The following is a 20,793-nucleotide window of genomic DNA, read 5'->3' as shown; positions in this document are numbered from 1 at the left end:
CATTCAAGTTCTTGTGAATTTAAAGTTCGAAAACTGTCTTTGTTTACACTGAAGACCTTGAGGCAAGACTGTAAACACTTCATTTTATTGATATGTTTCAATTCTTAAGAAGTTACAACGATTTTCTCATTTGAAATTGGCACGGTTTACAAACTGTTAGCAACTATTTTCCACGATTTCCCACGGTTTTATTGCAGTGAGAGACAAATGAAAGACTTAAATCAAATCAATTTTAGTGATAGCAAGAATCGTCCAAAACCGTTCAAAACCAGCCATAAATTGGGCAAAATGCATCGGAAAATTGTCACTAAAACGTTTGAAACATAGTTCCAGTAGGCGATGGCCGGTCAGTGACTCAAGGAGTTAGTGTTTATATCGCTCTCCGTTGTTTTGTATTATGCCTGTAATGCGACCACTCAATAGACTGGAGAGTTTTAATCGATCAATTCCAGAGAAATATCACTGATTGTTCTCTGTACTCTATCACAGAATTCTTCATACGAGTCATGTGTGATGCCTTCGTTTAGGGCATCTTTTACCAACTTTTTGGAAGCAATATGAACAAAGTTTTCAATAGGATTTAAATCGGAACTTCGCGGCCGTTTTTTTAACAGTTCGCAATGACAACGAGCCATAGCTTCAAGGGCTCTTTCAAGAGTACCAAACGACCCTTTTAGAGAAAATTAATCGCATGTTGTACTAAACACCAGCTGAGTGTCCCCACGTCAATCTAGCTTACTATTTAACGTTCCTGGGAAAAAATACCCGCTCTTCCCTGCCAGCGAGCAAGACTTTTATTAAAGAAATGAAAATCCCAGCCAGCTTTTAGTGTGATGTCTGTCAACTAGCCAGCAAAGTTGAAAATAGCAAAAGGAAGACAATGCCAGCCACTGCGAGAGAAAGTTTTCAAGCTTGCCAGCAAGCGATACCGTACACCAGTTTTTAGCCAGCCAGAGAAATTTGCTAAAAACTACACTTGTGATTTGAAATTACAATTGTTCTGTAGCTCCCTTGACGCCTTCAGTCCCGATTTCAGGTTGGGCGTACGATGTTGTAGCACATTCCAATAATTTGATTGAGCAATTACAGTGGTATTATCTTGTACTGTTTGTATATCGAATGATCTTTTGTCACTGAAGAGAGTGCAGGGAATCAAGCTGGATTTCAAACAACGTCCTGATAAACTTAAAACCTTCTCTCTTAGAAGGGTGCATCGTACGCCCAATCTGAACTCGGGACCGGACTGAAGGCGTCAAGGGAGCTACACAACAATTGTAATTTCAAATTACTAGTGTAGTTTTTTTTAGCAAACTGCTCTGGCTGGCTAAAAACTGGTGTACGCTATCGCTTGCTGGCGAGCTGGAAAAATTTCTCTTGCACTGGCTGGCATTGTCTTCCTTTTGCTATTTTCAACTTTGCTGGCTAGTTGACAGACATCACACTAAAAGGTGACTGTCTTGCTCGCCGGCAGGGAAGAGCGGGTATTTTTCCCAGGAACGTTAAATAGTAATCAAAATTGACGTGGAGACACTCAGACACTCACAACATGCGATTAATTTTCTCCAAAAGGGTCGTTGGGTACTCTCACTCTTCCTTAAGAAAATGTGATTCTTCTTGTGTCCTTAGATGACCAATTTCTCGTTGGAGGTTTTTTAATTTGACGTTTTGCTAGTGTGAACAGTTGCCAAATTTTCCGTGTGGCATGTGAAAACAGCCGAGTTGCAAAACCTAAAAACAGTCACAGTAAAATAAAGGTTAATAAACAAAGCTACACTTGCTGCTGTGTAATACGTTGACCAAAAACCGGATGTAGATCCGGGGAAGTGCGGGATAGAATGACAAATATTTATCAGCGGAGAAATTAGCGGAAAAACCTTAAAAAGCAAAAGAATTGAGATTGAAGTATATGAAAAGAAATGAGTGACGGAAACGCGCGAAACGGACATTTTCTTAAAGCTTTTGGGGGGTTTGAAATTAGCGATTTGAGACTTTTCGGGGAAAGAAATTTCAGAAGAAATCCTTTTGTAAGATTTTGGCGATAACTTTTTCTAGGATTTTAAGTAGGGGAGTATGAACATTTTCGGCTAATATCGGCCCATTGGAACTTAAGGAACATAGGCCAATCTTAGCCAATATGAGTCATCATAGGTCTTTCGGCTTCACCGCAATTTTCATAGGATTTTCAAAATTAAATCCACCGGTACCTCCAAAAGTCACCGTATTACGAGCGATTTTTCACATTTACCCGAAATACACAATGTGGAAAACCCCTTGCCTAGCTCTCTTTACATGACCGTTGTATTTGCCGTAATTTTCAATTTTTTTAAGCTTTGCAATTGTATGTAGCCTTTAGAGTGCCTAGCTTTCGAAAAGGAAAAAAAGTTTGTTCTTCGCCCCGACCGGGATTCGAATTCGCGACGACATATTGCCTAGTTTAATGGCCTTAGCTCCCATGAGTCTCCTGTAGCTCAGTGGTAGAACATCCGAAGTAGTAATCGGAAGGTCTTACGTTCGACTCCTGATAGGAGCACTCGGAATTTTTTCCGAGTATGCCTGTGTCACTTACTGAGTAATACATCATTCTCAATATACTAGGTGTTGCACAATCCTGCACCTCCACTCTGGGGCTCGTTCATAACTGATTAGAACTGCATCAGTCACTGATCAGTCTGTTGACTGATGCGTCCTCTAAATTACAAAAAACAATTAAAGCAAAGCAGATTTTGGGATGTAGAAACAGCTTTTATTAATAATATTAACCACCTTAACATACATCTCTCAAAATTAAGTTACACTACAACTACTCCAAACCCAAAACTGAAGTGTGAATTAAGTAGTGATAAGAAATTATACACTTAAGCAAGAAGATTGATTGATCGTAATGTGATACTGAGTGGAACCGTAAGGTAAAGGAGAAAAGCATCTGAATGCCAATCCCCCAGTATTGCTAAAAACAAGAGGCACCACCCTCAATGAAAAGAGTGGCTGGCCTAAGCTAGCTTTGCCTGACAAACCGACGGCCTATGAATGATCATGCCACATGAATGCCTGGGATTGAGGGAACTACATACTAGGTGTTGCAAAGTATTGTATGTCAAAGAACCGCATTAAAGCAGTGGAAATCCTGCACCCCCTCTCTGGGTCTCATTCAAAATTTAGAACTAAACAGACCGATAGATCACAAATAGAGCTACTGGGCTTTAAGAGCTGAGTGAACTCTTTCAGTCTTTTTATTCAGCACACGTTTTGTGATGGCCGCTGGTTTCCAGATCTTACTTAGGATATGACTAGGTTTCTAGAGAGTTCTCTTCCAATTTGATTGTCATCACATTCTTCTCTGGGCGTTGCCATTCACCTCTTTGATATTAGTAAATAACCAATAAATGGAATTAAAACTGAAAAAAATCACTTGGTGCTCTTGGGCTCAATTGAATGCATGGTGACACTTCCCAGTGTTGAAGACGGCGTGTGTGTGTGGAGAAATAAAAAATAAAAATGCATCTACATATTTGTGGCCCATCTGCTCTTAAAATTTTGTGGTGAGCAATGCTTCAGGACAGCCACCAATTTCATGAGTTTGGGACCACATTAAGGGTGAAGTGATCAAAATTATTAGAAGCGAATTGGGATTCATACTTGAGCACTCTTTTAGTGGTGGAATCTAGTCTGTTAGTAAATAATTATAAATTCAAAACAATATAAAAATTCAAACATATAGACTTGCATGGTTAGCATAATAATTTATCGTGACATTTTAATAAAGTCCTTTGACCAATCAATCTTGGTAACAAGTGACCAAAAAATTGTGCTTTATAACTTACAGTGTAACAAAATGAAAATGAAATGTGCGCAAATTATATGACAAAATGTATTTAAGAAATAACATTGAATAGCTTATTTTAAGTAAATTAACTTTTGAAAATTAATATAGGAGGATCTTTCAGTTAACATCATTGTTTTAAATTTTGCCTCATTAGTATATCAAACAGTATTAGCTATGAACAAATGGACACCATAAACAAAAAGAAGTCAGGCTTTGTAATCAGTTGAAATATTTGAATTAGGTTGAAAAACAAAAAAAACAAAAAAAAAAGAACTGTGAAATTTACAAAGAATGTGGGTTTTTTGCAGTCAAGCCATAATTCTATGTTTCTATCCTGCTAAAATTTTAAAGACCAATTAAAGTTTGCCAAGCTCTTTTGATTTTATGGGGTGCATTAATTTGTAGCTACAGTAGTTTTTTTGTTTAATACTAAAGTAACTAATGCTGCTAGAACATGTAAAAAAAGACAAAGATTGTGTGCATTGAGTGTTGCAAAGTTTGTACATTTGATACAACAACATAGAACAACTTTTAACTATAAAATGAATAAGTATATTATGTACAACAATCTTTTTAGTGGTCATCAATGTCATAGGGACCAAATATCCTTAAAATTTCGAAATATTTTTACCAGTGACGATAAACTGGTGAATATTGTAAGTTAAACAATTTCGCCTTTTGGCAATAAATAAATAAAAATTAATTTAATCTACAGTCAATACATTAAGGTCCTTTTAGGGAAGATCCAATAACTCTTTTAAGGTTCCTCAATCCAATGTAATTTATAACTAATAGTCAGAACATAAATTTATTTTCATCATGACTGCCTCAGCTCGGTATTAATGTTTGACAATTATATTGTCGACAACTATACTTTCCAATATTCAAGAAATATATACATGTCACAAGAATTAGGTTATTAAACCATAAATAGGATTTGCACGATCATTCAGACAATTTAATGGCTTAAATTAATATGATAAAGTGTTCAATTGACTTGTAAGGGGTTTTAGCTTATTGTGTACATATTACCTGGTTACATAACAGCTCACAGAACTCTACATACACAGTGTCAGCTCAATGCAAAAAAAATTATATCAAAACTCTCATGCACAACACACTGGAAGTGAAAATGCAGTGCAGAATTGCATCAACTGAAAATAAAACCAGCAGAAAACATTTGAAACCTAGTACTTAATTGTCAGTGTATTGAATAAATAAATATCAGCTTGTCATCATCACAAAATTGACATTATAGTACTTCCTTTTGATCTATTTTACCAACATTGTGAAATAAAAGCATGACAATTTGAATCTTTAGATTGTTTAATAATAAGTTAAATTTTGAGACATGAAGCTTTTTAATTTTTATCTCCAATGCTACTTTTTCTTTCCACTGTCATTGCATTCTGGAAAATTGCCGTGGTTTTTGTATAAGAGTCCATTTTCACCATTTAAATGTGCTTTGAAAATTGGTGTTTGTTGTGGCATATTTACTGGCCGCTGAAAGAACCTTAAAACACCACGCATAATAGAAACAAACCAGTACACTTGAATACTAAAGAGGACTAAGCAGAAGGTGTTGCAAAATATTGGTATTCTAAATGGAGTGTGGAGAAATGAAATACTGGCATATTTTGAGTAACACCAGTACATGTAAGGATAGATAAGTACTCGGCAAAACAGAAACACAGTTGCCAGAAGCACACCATTTGCCACGTATAAGGCTGACTTTCTCATCCCAAGCTGAAAACAAATAAATTTATATCAAACAAGTATTTAATAGCTTGCAAAAATATAATCAGGTACATTATTGATAGGGAATATTTGCGGCCTAAGGCATTTATGCAAGGAGAAGGGGCAGGGAGTAATAACATAATACATGTATTTAACAAAAGGAAAAAGGATACCAGCTTAAAGGGGAAGTATCATGAACTTTTTGATCTCTTTTGTTAAAAATGGTGAAATAAGACCTACACTTTGCTACAAAGTAATTCTAGAGCAACGAGAGTAGAGAAATCAACCCAATTCTTGACAGAAACAACTCATTCTCTGTTTTAGCGCAGTTTTGAAACAAAAATGTGAAATTTGAAGAACATTAGCCTAATATTTTTCAAGTTTTAATCCATTCCGACCTACTCTTTCTCTGGCCAGGAGCACTAATCGACAATTTTATTACACTGGGGTGATAATTTATAACAAAACTAGACAATTATTTTTTGTTTCTGTTGTCAGACAAACATTTTGGGGGTTTTGAAATGACCTAAAATTTTCATGATACTTCCCCTTTAAGTATTCCAAGGGAACTGGACTTAACTGATTAACAAGGTGGTCATCTTAAGTGGAGAAGGAATTTGTCCAGGGGCTCGTAAGTATTATATGGTATTAACCATTTCCAAATTTTTACTATTGTATTTCATTTATTTATAAAATAATATTTCTATCAAATGTTAAAACACTGCAGAAGGTATGAGAACTTTAAATTCAATAAAGTTTCTGTACCTGAAGAGCACTTACTGCTCCTACCTGAGGAGAAGCTGCTAAGTCCAAATTGTAAGGTTATGCCCTAAGTACAGTTGACTCGCAATAACTCAAACTCTCACTAATTTACTCAAACCAAAATTGATTTCCCCTGGATTTCCTTCATACATTAACTGCAATTTTACCCTTGGTAATTCGAACCCTCAACAACTTGCACCTCCCGCTAACTAATGAAGCAATTTTCATTTCCCTTCGGGTCACTTTCTATATAATTTTACCGTCGATAACTCAAACCATGTTTGTCAAGCCGTAACAGGTCAAAACAAACACTACTGCAGTCCAAAACATTAAAATTATTTTAAAGCAGCCTTTGTATTCTTTGTCTTTTTCTGCATTAAGAAAATGTCAGTCCAGTTCAAGTTCACAGTACCTTTGCAGTCTTCTCCTGCTGCTTTGTTTTGTTTTGTTTCACATTACGTTATGTTCTGATATATAGTTTGGAAATATTGTTCCACTTTCACTTGACTTCTCTATAATTAAACTTGATTCAAATTTGACACTGTACTGTATGAATGGAAAAACTCACTAAACGCTGTTTTTTAAACCTTATTTCCGGTCATTTCAGTGTTCTCAACTCCTGATAACTCGAACCTTTTTCAATTTCAGTTGAAGGTTCAAGTTATCGGGAGTCAACTGTATTTTGTAACTAGGTTGATGATACATGTGCGCATGCATCCCAGCTGATATTGGTCTAATAGAAACCTTCTAATAGGGTTAGCAACACTGCTATATGGCAGATCGTCTCAGCACAGATGTTGCCAAAACTTAGCTGGCAGATATTAATTATCACAGTTGTTCTAAGTTGCAATTTAATGTGCAAATTTCACTGTTGTTTGAAATTTTTCCTGTAGGGCTGGAGTAAATCCTCTATTAATTCCTCTAAGAATAAAATCATTATCTCACTAAAGTTGGGTGCTTTTATTTATAAAACAATACAAAATGTAATTATTGAATGTGCCAATTTTCCCAGATAATCTCTGAGTCTCCAGGAAAGATGGAACCATACAATTATCTTTAATTCCAGTCTCCTGTAAGGATTACCAGATCTCCTGGATAAAATCAAAGCGACTTTTGGACCAATTAGTCTCTAGAACATAGTACATGTAGGTGCATGAAGATTTGATCCTAAAACCCCCAAGACTTCAATGTCTGAAATTCAATACATTACGGTCCCTGGTTCCAATTTCCACCCATCTTTCACCCAATTTGTCACAGTGACATAATTTTAGAGAAACTAAAGGACATAGCTGGGTTATGTTATCGCAATCCTTGGGGATCTTCCCATTGCACTGAGACCAGGTTATTTTGCGATAATGTCGTCTCAAAATGATGGTTTCTGATTGGCTCAAAAACTGTTATGTAAGCATGACAGCACCACACTTAAATGGGCTCGGCATGCACAGATCAAAATTTTACTTCTGTGAATGAACATGTGACGTTGGATGGTGTTGTTTATTTCTTTCATTTTAGTTAACAAATTTAAAGCTTCTGACACTGTTCAAGGACCACTTATAATATTTTTTTTTTGTGGTGCACATGTACCATGATACAGCGGATACAACTTTTTTGTTGAAGGTAAGCGGAAAAGAGTGATTATAAATTCAATGAGGAGAAATTTACTTAAGCTTGAAAGACTTTCTTGAGTGTGAAAGCGGCCACGGTAAATAGCAATGAGCTTAAATTCCAAAAAATTATGGCATTTTCAAAGCAGAAGGATCTGTTTCTTTTCTGATGTCTCTTATCTCTAGAAAAAATTGCTCCAAGAGCTCTGCTGCGTTCTCTTTCATGGCTCAGACCTGTCTGTCAATTTGATCTTCTTGTCGTAGCGCTGAACAGCAGCTCGATAATTTTTACAGTATTCTTTGCTGCTAATGGTTTCTTTCAAATTTCTAAATCTCCATGGCATCTAAGCTAGGATAACAATGCTCTCTTTTCGTTTTTGGGTACTAGTATGGTTGCTCTTTTTATTCTTGCTTCTGGTTGTGAGGTTTATTCGTCACTATTTTCATGTTGTTGTTTATATCTCGGCGGTAACAATTTTCAATTAAATTTGCTCGTAAAATGTTCAAACCTACTAGCTCGTCTATTTCATCAATGGTAGGTGCTTTATGGAGTGTTAATGTTTACATTTTCTTTGTTTTGACGTCAAAATTAAAGCCAAAAATTCAAATAACCCGCCCGAGAAAAAATTTCGCGCACAGATATTACCATGGCTACAGTTTAACTGAAGTAAGAATTTCTCTTTCAATCAGCACGCGATTTGTACTTTATCCATTTACTGTCTCCAACAAAATGTCAGTTAATTGCGATAAAAAACTAAATTCGATTTTGAGACGGCATTACGGCTTTATAATGATGGCTAGTTGGGAGAAAATATGCATTCACAAACAAGTGAGGTGAAGATCAGATTGTGAGGACAAGTACGACTTTCAAATTGAAAGCATGCAGTTATGCCCCCAGAACTCCCCCTCATTCTTGTGCTCGATTCTAAAGGTGTCTTATAAAGCTTATTACTTAATATACACTCCAAACAAAATATTTACAAGACAGTACAAAACTTAATTTATTTACCTTTTCTAAAACTGCCTTCACAGACAAGAATGGTGTGCTCATTTCATTTAGATACACACAAGCTAAGAAAAAGTCCCCTTTATTCCGTCTCCAAATCTGAAGAAAAATACAAATGGTTAGGGTTTGTAAAATGCACAAATATTCAGACACATACATGCAGGGTTTTCCAACAGATCAAGTTTATTTTCAGATTAATTTTTTTTTTTTTTATCTAGGTTACCTTAAGTTTGTCATTTTGATACTGGTAGCTAAGTTACAACTGAGGGTTTGGGATATTAAACTTTGCTCGTAAATTTATGTACATGTATTTGCACATTAATCGAGTAATAGCCGATATATTGAATTGATCGCTTGTCGGTCGAGGGTCAATCCAGTAGCAATATTCAGTAGATGTTCATTGATTGAAGGTGGATAGTATCAGTGGGCTAGCAGTTGACTCTTGCTTGACTAGATCGACTAATACATGACCGACAGTTGATCGATTTGCCACCAGTAACCGTTGACCAACATATATTGGTGGGCTAGCAACTCTTGGTCAATAGCTGAGCGGCATATTGGTCATGTGTTGATCAAGTAACAACCAAAATATCATCCGATTTATCGGTCGACGCAGTCCCTATAAGATACATGTACATGATCCGTCTAGTCATGACAGGCTTTAATTATTAGAAATAAAACCAAGGCAAGTAAGTCACTCAAGGGAGAGTAGAAATGTTGTCCACTGGAGTTGCATGGATTACATGGTCATGAGTAAAGCGGAAGAGAGTCCATTGGACTGACACTTAAAGAAAGAGTCATGGACGGTGATGGTCAAACTTGGGTGTCTCGAAACCGAAGACCTCTAAAACGAAGACCCTAAGACCCCGAAAACTCGAAAACGAAGACCCCCAAAATTTCCAAGTATAAGTACAAAAAAAAAATAAAATAGCAAAAAATATATTATTTCATACCTCAAGTGAAATTTAATTCCTTCCTGTGGTCTTACCATGGTTATCCGCCATCTTGAGCTAAGCAACCCCGTTTCTTGGAATACTGACCGGAAGTGTGCTTCCCGCTCCACTGGACCGGAGGCGCGTTTCCGAACGTCTCAGTTGCGCTGCTGGGTTTTTATTCAATAACCAACTAGCAAAAGAAACAAGTGTTAAATCCCTCCTTCTCGTAACTACAACCGTGCGATCATGAGAGCAAAAGAAATGAAGCCAAGGCTTTCTACTATGAAAGTTGCTGTAATGATTTTAAAGTTCTTCAATCCCGAGTGTTGATTCCTATTTTTAATAAAATTCATCAACCTCCCTGTAAAATAGGCCTTATCATAGTTTTCGACGCCATTTTGACGAGTAGGCAAACAGGCTTGAAATAACAGTGTTTGTATTGAAATCCGATGTCAAATAATTTCATAAAACATCGCTACTGAAATATTCATGAATTGGAAACTTTTGGTACTAGGAAAAGGATTTTAGGAAAAAAATTGGAGGGATGTAAGCTGTGCCAGAAAGCGTCCAGTCATGTTTTGGAACTTTCCATATATTTCCCTGTATTTTTTCCCGCGAACTATGGCTTAGTAGCAGTTCATGGCTGGTTTGCTATAGAGATACAAATGTATGGATGTACTCGGGATTGAAGAACCTCAAAATCATTACAGCAACTTTCATAATAGAAAGCCTAGGCTTCATTTCTTTTGCTCTCACGATCGTGCGGTTGTAATTCCCAGAAGGAGGGATTTAACGCTTGTTTCTTTGTAGTTGGTAATTAAATAAAAACCCAGCAGCGCAACTGAGACGTTCGGAAACTTGCTTCCCGTCCAGCGGAGCGGGAAACACACTTCCGGTCAGTATTCCAAGAAACGCGGTTGTTCAGCTCAAGATGGTGGGTAACCATGGTAAGACCACAGGAAGGAATTAAATTTCACTTGAGGTATAAATTAATGTATTTTTATGTTATTTTATTTTTTTGTACTTACACTTGGAAATTTTGGGGGTCTTCGTTTTCGAGTTTTCGGGGTCTTAGGGTCTTAGGGTCTTCATTTTAGAGGTCTTCGTTTTCGAGACACCCGGTCAAACTTATATTCCTTGGCTGTTTGTGACAATTATGCAAGTCCAGTTGACTCCAGTGGATGACATTTCTGTCCTTGTGTCATTAAATTGACCAGACTTCCAGTTAAGTGTTTGGACTTCCACTCAATCCATCTGCATTCATGAGACTTCCAATTCAGTAAGTTATGACTAGACTTCCGCTAATTTCATCCTACTATATTTACTGATGACTGGACTCAGCTCAGATGGTGTACACGGACATATGTGTTTGCAGACTGCTAGATCCAGAAATTTACATATTGAGTGGCAGAACGAAAGGCATGGGGCATTAAGCTGGAAGCCCTGGATTGACATAATTTGAACATTTCAGAAATGAACTAATTTTGGCCCTGGGCGATTATTTAATTTTGGGCCCATGAGGGAGGGCGCTTATCGAGGCGCGTGCTTATTATTTTCCCAACATTTCCAGCAAGCAAGACATATTTAGAGAAAAACAAAACAAGGGATACCAAGTTTATTTTGCTTTGAACAACAAGACAAAACAAAGGGCAAAATCTAACATAAACAAGCCATAAACAATAAAAAAGTTCATTGTTCATTGTTTTTAGACTACAAGCATTCATTGAAATTCATTACTTTGCTATAATAATTTTAGTCAGCTAAGTCACAGTCAGCTCTTTCGTATGGACAGTATTTGTCAGTTGATTTTACATTGAAATTGACGAGCATTTACCCTTCAGGTATCAGATATTCTACAAGCCTACCAATCCTCACACCTTAGGGGGGAGTCTCACGTGTGTGGGTTGAAAACTTCGATCTCACGCCAGCTCACACTTAAAGACTAATTTCTCATGCCTGGTTGAAAAATGTGAGCTTAATTTGTAACCTGGGCTTAACTGCCACATGTATGTAAACAAAAACTAATGCATGAAACGAAGAGTCAACATAAAATGAGTAAATGACGATACTTTCCCCCGAAATCTCTGATTAATATTTTTTGAAGGTCGGTATATTATATGGAGCATAATCATTTCCTTGAGAACTTCAGAATTATTAGGAACCTCTTTGGAAATCTTTGGGCACCTTCAGAAGACTTCGGAAATGTTTGGAAACAGTCCTGCCGTCTTCGAAAATCCTTGCACTCCCAGGATAAAAGTCTCATGCCTTTGAGTCAGAAAAAGTTGGCAGGTATGAGATATGTGTTGATCGATTGTGGCCTTGTTTTAGCGTATAAATCAATATAAATATTTGTGTTTTGTATTTTCAATGATTTTAATTGTCATGCATAACTTTTATACAATGAGCTGTGATGCTGCAAATCTGATTGGAATGCAAGCTTAAATAATTTAAGCTTGCCTTCCAATCAGATTTTATTTTTTTGTTTCTCATTACTATTGGAAGCATCCTCGCTCGATTCCTTTGCCCGTGTTCATGTATACCAAAATCCATTAACTCCACCAAAGAAGATTATTGAAAATTCCAAAAAGAAGGAGACTGCCTTAATGTTTTATCCCAGCACCTTTAAGGTGGCCGAACACAGTTTGCGCGCGCTTTACAGATTCTGTTAGTGATGCTATTAAGCGCGCGCTAGGGTTGTGGCAAGCAAATACTATCGATCCCTCAATTTTATACTAAATGGATCACAAATGTAAGTTTAGCTCTTAAAATAACTCAGTTTCTTGTTTGTGAATCCTTCTTCATTTATTGCCGAACAAAAAAAGTGAGTTCACGAAGACCTAAGCCTTTTTGTACGCTTTCATCTTTGCTGAGAAAATCTAATTGAAAGCCACGCATGCGCATTTGTGCAAAAAATTGTGAATGGTTGTTTTAATGGAAATGAAATGTTTTCTAAGGAACCGCTCGTTAGAATTTCGTGAAATTTGACAAAACAGTAGTTCTCTAAAAGCGTAACTCGCCTACAAACAAAAATCAAAATCTAACAGAGGGTGTCTTCAAGAAACATTAAAGTGGAAAACCAACATTTACAGGAGATCTCTCTGTTAGAATTACATTAAAGCAGCATCACTATGTCAGTATTTTGTGAGTTTTTCTGGATACAAAAAATGGAAAAAATCTAACGAGTGCATTTTCTAAAAATTAAGGAAAACCTTTATTTGTGGACGGTTAATAGCTTGCTATGTTGCCATGGCAACGGCGCCTTGCTCAACAAAAAGTATCAAAATTTATTCGTTCTTAGTTAATCGTGCACCATGCTAATTTCGGTTAATCAGAAGTACGTAGTTTTCAAATAATGTTTACTTTTACCTGTATACTTGAAAACTGTGTTCGGCCACCTTAAATGTACTTCATTTTGCATTAAAAATGGAAATCTTGCCCATAATCATGAGTTTTTATAATTTGCAAATGAACCACAAAGCAATGGATAAAGCATTGGGGCAATGATTCCTGAAGGAATTGAAGGCATCATGAAAAAAAAAATGGTGAATCTGAGCTTAAACAACAAAAAGTGATCTTAAAACAGTGCAAATTAGGTTGGTTATGAACTGAGCCCTTCAATATATTATTATTTAATTTGACCACCTTATTAATTTATATCAGGGTATTCATGTACACACTTTACCTCCGAAGAGTTTGATGATCTCAAATGTGTTTTTGGCAATTTGATTATAATACAACTGTAACAAAAATTGTCATACAAAGCAAATAGTCAACTCACAGTTATAGCAGGAAACCCAAATATTGGCAGAAGGAGGTGATGGAGAATAATCAGTTTCTTCTTTTTGTAGAGCTTTGACGACACCTGCGTGTAGAGGATGTTGCTTTGAGGATATTCCTGCTTTTCTTCAAGATAGGCTCCAATGAACATGACCACAATATCATAGTAGAAGTAGCTTAGTCCAAAGCAGGCATACTGAGTTAAGATTGGCTGACTATAATAAATCAAAGATTAGACAGAAAGCTTACTGGAGAAATATTTAAAGATAACACATGCTTGGGCGTACTATAAACTAGGTTCGTGAACTAGCAGCACACTTAATTTTGAACAATGTCAGACATATCGATTAGAGATATCACTGACAGGATTTTTTTATTTTTATTTTATTTTATTTTTTGGTAAGGTATCAGCCACCTAATCGGACCGTGGTGCGCGCGTGCCTCTCTAGCACTCGCTGTTTTTACAAAACCCCCAGTAAAATCCTACATCTTTTGAAAGCTTGATAATTCTAGAATATGGCTAATTCCTTGAAAGGCTGGCTCAGATTTGAATGTCTTTTAGAAATAGAACACTCTGTCTTTATAAATCAAGTTCCACACCCACCAAATAAAAACACAAGAAGACGATTAACATGGCGTTCTGTTGCTCACACAATCGCCTCAAAAACTGTGCCTCAGGTTTTTGACACGTGCATTTGTTATTGTTTTACAAGGGGGTAAATAAGTTGTGAATATGAAAAAATTTGACCTGTCTGTGAACAATTGGCCACAGCTTTAAAACAAGACAAAGTAATTCTAATTCAAAAACACAGTTTTGCATTTCATCTATCTCACATCATTTTGGTCAAATTTCAGCCAATTCGACCCAGTGGTTGCTGGCTTGAAGTGCAAAATATATGTGCAATTCGCCAGAAGTTTTCTTTCAAGAAAATACAAACAAAATTTCACCATTAACCCTTTCGTTGGCAGTTTCCTGGGGAACAATTTGTTTCCCGCAAACCCGGTTTATAAATCTGGCTGTAAGTCCTCAGCATTAAATGTTACCCCCCCATAAACTATACATCATTTTACTCAGGATAACATATCCTTTCATTTAGAATACATTTAATTGGCCATTGATGCTAACATAAATATTTTGAGCTGATTAAAATTTGAATGAAAAATCTGCCTTATGTGTTGTTTGTTAGTTTCACTCTTATAACACACCATATCTTCACAAAGGGACCATAATGATATCATTTGGATAAAGAACGATATATGAGGATTCAGGAACTTTTTATTTCATCTAAATATCATCATCACAACCAAAGTTATGGCCATTTTGTCCCTGGCGGTCGGGTTTCAAGAAATTTGAACTTCCTCACCACATAAAAAAAATCATAACAAAACTTTTGTAAAAGCACCATGTACCGCTGGGAATGACTATTTGAAACCCTGAGCTTGTGTAAAGCAAAAAATATCACTCAAGACATTTAAATCTGGTGCTAAGACAAACAAACAGAAAAACACATGCTGTTGCTATCACTCTCAGCGTTTGAATCCCCAGAATTGCTTGAAGGGATGTTGTTTTCCTCATAAATATCATCCACACTCTCACTCTCATGGTGGTCTGAAATATCCTTCTTCACTTTCATCCGAAACATTGGAAAAAACTTCAACAGAAACATCGCTGCTTTCACTTCGTCGAATGGAATGTACGCCGACGCCATTTTTAAATGGAATACAAATCGAAGATGCGAATTTTTTAGCGAAGAAACGGTGTAAATCGAGCGAAAACATCCAGCAAAGAACACAATGAAGGAAAAACGTGACTGGACATCCTATAATAATCTTTAGTGACCATGAAAAGACATAGGAGGGGTCCCCACGGATACCTAAACGGGTAAGGGTAAGTAGCGGACGAATTCGTCCGTTTGCCAACGAAAGGGTTAATGAGTTTAGCGACAGCTAGGTGTGAAGCTCATTTCTCTCAGGGAGAGATCAACAGACTTTCCTTAACAATGATACTATTCATGACAGGTAAGATGAAACAGCCTTTTGCAGCAGTGTTTGTTTGGAGAAGACCGCTTTAGGCAAAAGGGAATTTTTAAATTGCAAACAGTAGACCAAGGTTAGTAATCACTGATTTGATTGTATTGTGGATTTCACCCATTTATTTTGCTTACATCTACTAATAAATAACTTGGCGGCTGCTACTTCAAATTCTGACCAGGAAAAGGCAAACATGCCAAAGGCCATTAGCTCCCCATAACTTTGCACACAAATGAAATATTTTGCTGGAGTTATTTGCAAAACAACACTTCAAAAAAGACCTTAAGCCAGCTATGTGAAATTCTCAAATTTGGGAAAATCGGCAACTTCCCTGGCTGATACCCTAAAGATGCCAATAAAGGGCACGCTAAAATTGTAGTAAGCAAGTAATTTGGCGTCAATAAAATGATCCCTCAATTTTAGATCAAATGTGGATCAGAAATTTGAGTTTTGTTCTTAAAATACTCAATTTCTTGTTTGCGATCCCTTTTTTTAACACCAAGCAAAGAAAGCGAGTTCAGGGAGAGCTAAGCCTTTTTGCATGCTTTTCATTCCTGCTGTGAAAACCTAAGCATGCCCATATGCCAAAAAATTGTGAAAAAATCTAACAAGTGCATTATCAAAAATAAAGGAAATCTATTATTTGTGGACGGTTAACAGCTCGCCATGTTGCTATGGCAATGGTACTTCCACGATGTTGTGTCACTATTTACCAAGACCCCTATACAGGAGACATAAACCATCATAAGAGAACGCCTGGATCAAGATCAAGATCTAAAGAAAAGAACAAACCTAGAGGTTGATGATATAATGGATCTCACAGAATTTATTGCCACCACCACATACTTCAGTTTCAGAGGACAATTATTCAAACAGAAGTTCAGCCATGGGCAGCCCAGTATCCCCGATCCTGGTTAACTTCTTTTAATTATGGAATGGCTACTGAACAACAGGCCATCGCCACTGCTCCCATAGACTGTAAACCTAAGCTATGGAAACGATATGTGGATGACATCCTAGAAATCATTAAGAAGGGAAAGGTGGAGGCTCTGACAGATCATCTCAACGGAATAGACAAAACAAACAGCATCAAATTCATGCACGAACCAGAGAAAAATGCCCAGATCCCATTTCTAGACACCCTTATCACCAGGAGCAGAGGACGGATCTATCAAACTACTGGTTTACAGGAAAGCCACACACACAGACCAGTACCTGTTGTTTCAATCGCATCATCCACTTCAGCACAAACTTGCTGTCATACGGACGTTATTGGAAAGAAGTGACAGCATTGTAATGGAGGAAGAAGATCGTAAACAAAAGGAAAAACACATAAGAACAGCCCTCCATAAATGCGGTTACCCGGATTGGGCGATAAACAAGGTCAAAGAGCAAATGAACACTCAGAAAGAAAGCTATTACAAAAGATAAATCCGAGGAAAGATAAAGCACAAGAAAAATCAAGAGGAGTGGTGACTGTCCCATATGTCCATTCATTCACGGAGAAAATACAACGCATTTTCACCAAACACAGGGTAGCCACAGTGATTAAACCTCAAACCACCCTCAGACAGGTTTTAGTTAACCCGAAGGACAAAGTTGAGAAGCACAAAAAGGTTGGAGTGGTGTACAAAATTCCATACAGCAAATACCAAAAGGTATACATTGGTGAAACAGGGAGACAGCTCGGAACCAGAATCACAGAACACAGAAAGGTAGCAGTAAAGATCTCTGACAGAAATTTCACAAGAACCACTCGCAGAGCTTCTACCAATGAACACCATAAATCAGCCATAACAGACCACGTCTGTCAGAACAATCATATTATGAATTGGGAAGCAAGTGAAATAGTTGAGCAGGAAAGTAAGATTTAGTTTAAGCGATGGATTAAGGAAAGCGTATGTATTAGATCAAACACTCCTACTATGAACAGGGACGAGGGACTCAGCCTATCAGCCTTCTCCCATATGGACACAAGTGATCTTCATCCCCAAACCAGGGGGATAGGGGGCATCTACAGAGTGACTTTGCGCATTTATCGCAATAATTAACACCTTCAGAAGCCTATTGCTTCTGACACTTTTCATGTTTTTCAAGTTTTGATAAAGATGGCTGACAGTCATCGAAACTGTCAGCATCAATAAGACGTTATTGACTGGCTATGATTTAAGAATATTTAAATTTGACTGTCTATCTTCACTAGCCTGATGAATTTCTTCAAGAAAATGGTACTTCCAACTGTAGCTTAACAACAAGTATTAAAACACTTTTCTTGGTTAATCTTGCACCGTACTAATTTTAGGCACCCAGAAGTACATGGTTTGCAAATAATGTTTACTAACACACATATACTGGAAAACTCTAAATTTGGCCACCTTAATGTAAATATACAATTCTTGCTATCCAGGAAAAGGCTGTTTGTTTCCAAACAAATGTCAAATCAAATAGAAGAAAGATCGTTGCAGTTACTATGCAATATGAAACATATACTTGAACTGCAGATGATACATGAAATATTTATTTGAACTGCGGATGAAAGATCCTTGCAGTTACTACACAATTTAAGCAGTATTTGATGTTTCATATATTTACATTTATTTATTCATTGTTCACGGGTATTTTACGAACTCACAATATGACCAGCCCCCAGTTGGCTTGATAGCTCAGTTGGTAGAGCACTGCAGCAGCATCGCAGAGGTCATGGGTTTGAATCCCGTTCAAGCCTGATTTTTTTTCAGGCATTCTTTTCGCAACTGCTTAAGTTGCATAGTAACTGCGAGGAGCTTTCTTCTATTTGATCTTTCATCTGCAGTTTAAACATGTTTCATATATTTACATTTATTTATTCATCCTTCACAGGTACTTTACGAACTCACAATATGACAAGCGTCCAGTTGGCCAAGATAGCTCAGTTGGTAGAGCAGTACTGCACCAGCATCGCAGAGGTCATGGGTTTGAATCCCGTTCAAGCCTGATTTTTTTTCAGGCATTCTTTTCGCAACTGTTTAAGTTGCATAGTAACTGCGAGGAGCTTTCTTCTATTTGATCTTTCATCTGCAGTTTAAACATGTTTCATATATTTACATTTATTTATTCATCCTTCACAGGTACTTTACAAACTCACAATATGACAAGCCCCCAGTTGGCCAAGATAGCTCAGTTGGTAGAGCAGTACTGCACCAGCATCGCAGAGGTCATGGGTTTGAATCCCGTTCAAGCCTGATTTTTTTTCAGGCATTCTTTTCGCAACTGTTTAAGTTGCATAGTAACTGCGAGGAGCTTTCTTCTATTTGATCTTTCATCTGCAGTTTAAACATGTTTCATATATTTACATTTATTTATTCATCCTTCACGGGTATTTTATGAACTCACAATATGACCAGCCCCCAGTTGGCCAAGATAGCTCAGTTGGTAGAGCAGTACTGCACCAGCATTGCAGAGGTCATGGGTTTGAATCCTGTTCAAGCCTGAGTTTTTTTTTTTTTTCAGGCATTCTTTTGGCAACTGCTTAAGTTGCATAGTAACTGCGAGGATCTTTCTTCTATTTGATCTTTCATCCGTAGTTCAAATATATGTTTCATATATTTAGTACATATATTTTATTTATTCATCCTTCACGGGCATTTTATGAACTCACAATATGACCAGCCCCCAGTTGGCTTAATAGCTCAGTTGGTAGAGCACTGCACCAGCATTGCAGAGGCCATGGGTCTGAATCCTGTTCAAGCCTTCAGAGTTTTTTTTTCAGGCGTTCTTTTCGCAACTGCTTAAGTTGCATAGTAACTGCGAGGATCTTTCTTCTACTTGATCTTTCATCCGCAGTTCAAATGTATGTTTCACATATTTACATTTATTTAAACAAATGTCAAGTTGAACTGTACCATAAATAAAGACAGCACCAGTTTACTGCCAATATTGTACTCTTTGTGAGTCCTACACAAAAACAAAATTAAAGCCTAAAAAAAAAAATGGGAAGAGAGAGGAAGCCCCAAAATAAAAGTTGATGTGCTAAAATTCTGGTGTAGCATTATCAATTTGGGTGGTAACATCACTGCCTGCTGACTTTTGATTGGACAAATGTTTACGACGCAGTTGGTATTAAATTCTCTTGTAAGGGAATTCGTCAATATGGTGTCAAATCATCACAAACATTGTTTTTGTTAAGGCAATTTATTATACATGACCAACGCGCTCGAAACGAAATAAATCATATGGGTGTTGTGAAACTCAAAACCAAGATGAACAACATTTAGGAAAACTGAGTTCAATTTTTTCCAAGGGAACAAAAAAGAGAAATGTTTTGAGTGTAAAGGGGGTACTGTCTCAACAGGCAAAGCGGACCAAAACTATGCTCCACCTGTCGCGAAGACGTCGGCCACCAAAACAAACTATTTGTCTAAAGTTACCGCAGTCCCCAGCAGATGTTCAAGTGTCGTTAATGCAGGAAAAACGAAATTTTAACCGGATGATGCCTCTTCAGAATGAATGTTCAAATTAATAGTACCATTTTAGAATTCAACGCGAAAAAATGAACACGAATGAAAATGCAGAAGTTAAACTTACTGGCTGTTGCCGATCGCTTAAGTTAAGACTTAATGGTTCGAAAGTCGATTTACCTGTGCTGCATAATATCGGTTGAGGTGAGAGCAACTTTGAACCCAATAACAGACGCAGCCAGTGCTTGGAGAGCCGACACAAACCTGCATAAAAAACAGCACCAGAAACATTAACATTCCTTATTTAACGTCTCGAAGTTGGAAAACTTCTCAAATTTGCACGGACGCGCGAATTTTGAACTGAGTACATTAAAACCGGTCGCTGCAATATATTTTGAAAATCTTCACCTACCGTGTGCTAATGGAAAATCTGTCTACATAAGGTAAGTTTGGAAAAATGAACTTTTGGAAATAAGTGGAAAGAACGTGAGACAACGGAAAGAAGAGGAAGCCAGCTGTAAACAGGTACAAGCCATCCATTTTCGCGACGTGATTTGTTGATTTGCAGATGCGGGCGAAAATTCCGCTGTAAGCATTCGGAATCACGCCACCTTGTCGAAGATGTTACGATTCCTTACGATACCTTCCGTATGGTTTCCGATTGTTCCCCGGCCCCAGCGTG

At 37.2% G+C, this 20,793-nt stretch overlaps 1 protein-coding gene across 1 annotated transcript; it reads right to left on the bottom strand.

Moving 5' to 3' along the window:
* Window positions 1–2,718: 2,718 nt before the first annotated feature.
* LOC146472930 (TLC domain-containing protein 3A-like) lies at window positions 2,719–20,657 on the bottom strand. The gene is made up of 5 exons (XM_085119151.1): window positions 20,524–20,657; window positions 20,292–20,375; window positions 13,646–13,859; window positions 8,936–9,031; window positions 2,719–5,569 (listed from the first exon to the last, which is right to left on the bottom strand). The coding sequence occupies exons 1-5, from the start codon at window positions 20,649–20,651 to the stop codon at window positions 5,204–5,206; spliced, it is 888 nt and encodes a 295-aa protein (XP_084975277.1). The 5' UTR covers window positions 20,652–20,657; the 3' UTR covers window positions 2,719–5,203.
* Between the last annotated feature and the right edge of the window lie 136 nt (window positions 20,658–20,793).

The sequence above is a fragment of the Pavona decussata genome, unplaced genomic scaffold (assembly GCF_977016875.1).
Source record: "Pavona decussata unplaced genomic scaffold, jaPavDecu1.1 SCAFFOLD_96, whole genome shotgun sequence".
Taxonomy (NCBI): Eukaryota; Metazoa; Cnidaria; class Anthozoa; order Scleractinia; family Agariciidae; genus Pavona; species Pavona decussata.
This window is presented reverse-complemented; position numbering and strand designations above follow the sequence as displayed.